Here is a 2,026-nt window from a genome sequence, read left to right as displayed (position 1 = left end):
GAAAAAAGCCACTCCTTAAAGAATATTTCTTTTCACATTATATTGCAGGTTTCTTTAACAAGTTTTTGAATATGAAAAAGCCTAAAATGTTGAAACAGTCAAAATATTATGTACTCAAGGAATGTGCGCATTACGAACGATGTAGTTATTTGTACTTGCATAAAGAGTGGATATATATATACCTGTAGAAACAATACACATATGCGAACACTTGTAAAAGGAGTAGCATAAAAATATGGATAGTGTACACTTAAAAACGGCGAAGCGCAAGAATTCACAAAAATTAAAAGTATTTATTTTGTAGCGTACAAAAGGGATAGGAGAGTGGGTGTTTGTGTGTGTACACATAAATATGCAGTCAGGGATAACAGTACAGGTCTTCTTTCCCTTCACACCAGTTGGATCATCAAATGTGTTTATTTTGTAACCGAGTGGTTACGTATGTGTGAACTATGCGTTATTCATGTTCTGTGTGTAAAAGGTAAGTATGTTCGTGCACCAGGGGATAATTACTTTCTTCTACTTTTTCATTTTTTCCGTTCACGACTTCCTTTTTCTATGTTGCTCTCTCCATTTGACATCTCTAACGTAATCATGGACAGCGAATCCCATGATTGAAAACAGAATTGTTATAATCGTCCCAGAAAAAATTGATAGGCATATTAAATTGTGTAATCTTTTTTCCTTTTCCACCCTTGTACTCAATTCTAAAATCCTTGGATCCAGGGGAACCTTGGTCGATGGCTTCTGATTCGCATCCCCGCAGCTGTATGCTGCAATTAAGGCGGAGCATATAAATAAAATAAAAAGTATTAATCTGTTGTTGAATTCCATGGCGTAATTGTTTTTCCAGTTATTTGGTATAAACGGGTTTTAGTCAAAATTGATGCCCTTTTTACTTATATGTTGGATAGATTGTGCCAAAAAGTTGGGAAATTTTGTCAATACTTTTTATGCTTATTTAATTCTTTATTTATTTATTTTTTTTTTTTTAACTCTATAATTAAGGAGGGTACATGTTATTGGGCGAAACAGTCCTTTCGTTTTACATAGCTCAATGTTATTTATTCAAAATGTATATGCTTGGTTTAATTTACTGATGTGGCATAATAATTGCTTCATTCTGCATGCATATTTTTCAAAATGGACCACTTCCATAATGCCGCATATTTTGTGCTAATCGTAAAGCCTGCCATGAGCCATATACATGAGATTTGGAAGTTACTTCTTATTCTTGATGATGTCAAAATGGAATTTAATGAAAACTGCCATTTTACATATGTACGCTTGTATACATCTCTGCCAAGAGATAGTGGTTGTCTATTTATGGTTGTAGATTTCACGTTCCTTTTTTCTCCTCATTTTTGAGTGGATCCACATGTACAGATTCCCCGATGAATTGTTTATACAGGTATAAAATGCATCTGCAGAATTAAACGCCGCGTGCACCACATATTTTTTCTTTGAGGAAGAAATACAAAATGGCATTTGCATGCAAGACCACATAGAATGATGTAGGAAGAAATATATATTAAATTCCTTCCAACCCTTTAGTATCATTTATAATGTATAACTCATGTATTAAAATTGAAAGTGTCCTTTTTTACCAAAAGAAAAATGTTGCAAGAAAATGTTCAGCGAGTCAAACGGATGATGAATTTTAAAAAAATTGAACTCTGCTTTGGGGAAAGCATTTTTTTTTGCTCCGTAATTTTAAAGCATTAATTTGCAAAATGTACATTTAAAATATGTCAAAAGGAGTGCGAATTTGTATTATTAAGTGTAGCACTTCCATTTATCACACCCAAGTGGCGCTTTTCCACAGGATGAACTTTTTTTCTGCCATCATACAAGGAAGGGCATATGAAAGTTTTTTTTTTTTTTTTCACTTGTTCAACTTTCGTTTATGCAGCATTTCCTAAAATCATTTCAAGTACATGTATGTGTACTTATTCCCAAACAAAGGTGAATGCATATGTGAAGATCGGGAAAATATAAAAGAGTGTTTATCCTTCGCGTAAGGGTT

The 2,026-nt window shown here is 33.3% G+C and overlaps 1 protein-coding gene across 1 annotated transcript; it reads right to left on the bottom strand.

The window, feature by feature from the left end:
• Positions 1–540: 540 nt before the first annotated feature.
• On the bottom strand, positions 541–834 carry PKNH_0700600 (conserved Plasmodium protein, unknown function; the record flags this gene model as incomplete). The annotated part of the gene is made up of 1 exon (XM_002258264.1): positions 541–834. The coding sequence occupies one exon, from the start codon at positions 832–834 to the stop codon at positions 541–543; it is 294 nt and encodes a 97-aa protein (XP_002258300.1).
• Between the last annotated feature and the right edge of the window lie 1,192 nt (positions 835–2,026).

This window comes from Plasmodium knowlesi, assembly GCF_000006355.2.
Source record: "Plasmodium knowlesi strain H genome assembly, chromosome: 7".
In the NCBI taxonomy this organism is placed as follows: domain Eukaryota; phylum Apicomplexa; class Aconoidasida; order Haemosporida; family Plasmodiidae; genus Plasmodium; species Plasmodium knowlesi.
Note: the sequence above shows the minus strand (reverse complement) of the source record. Positions and strands in the feature narration are given on the sequence as shown.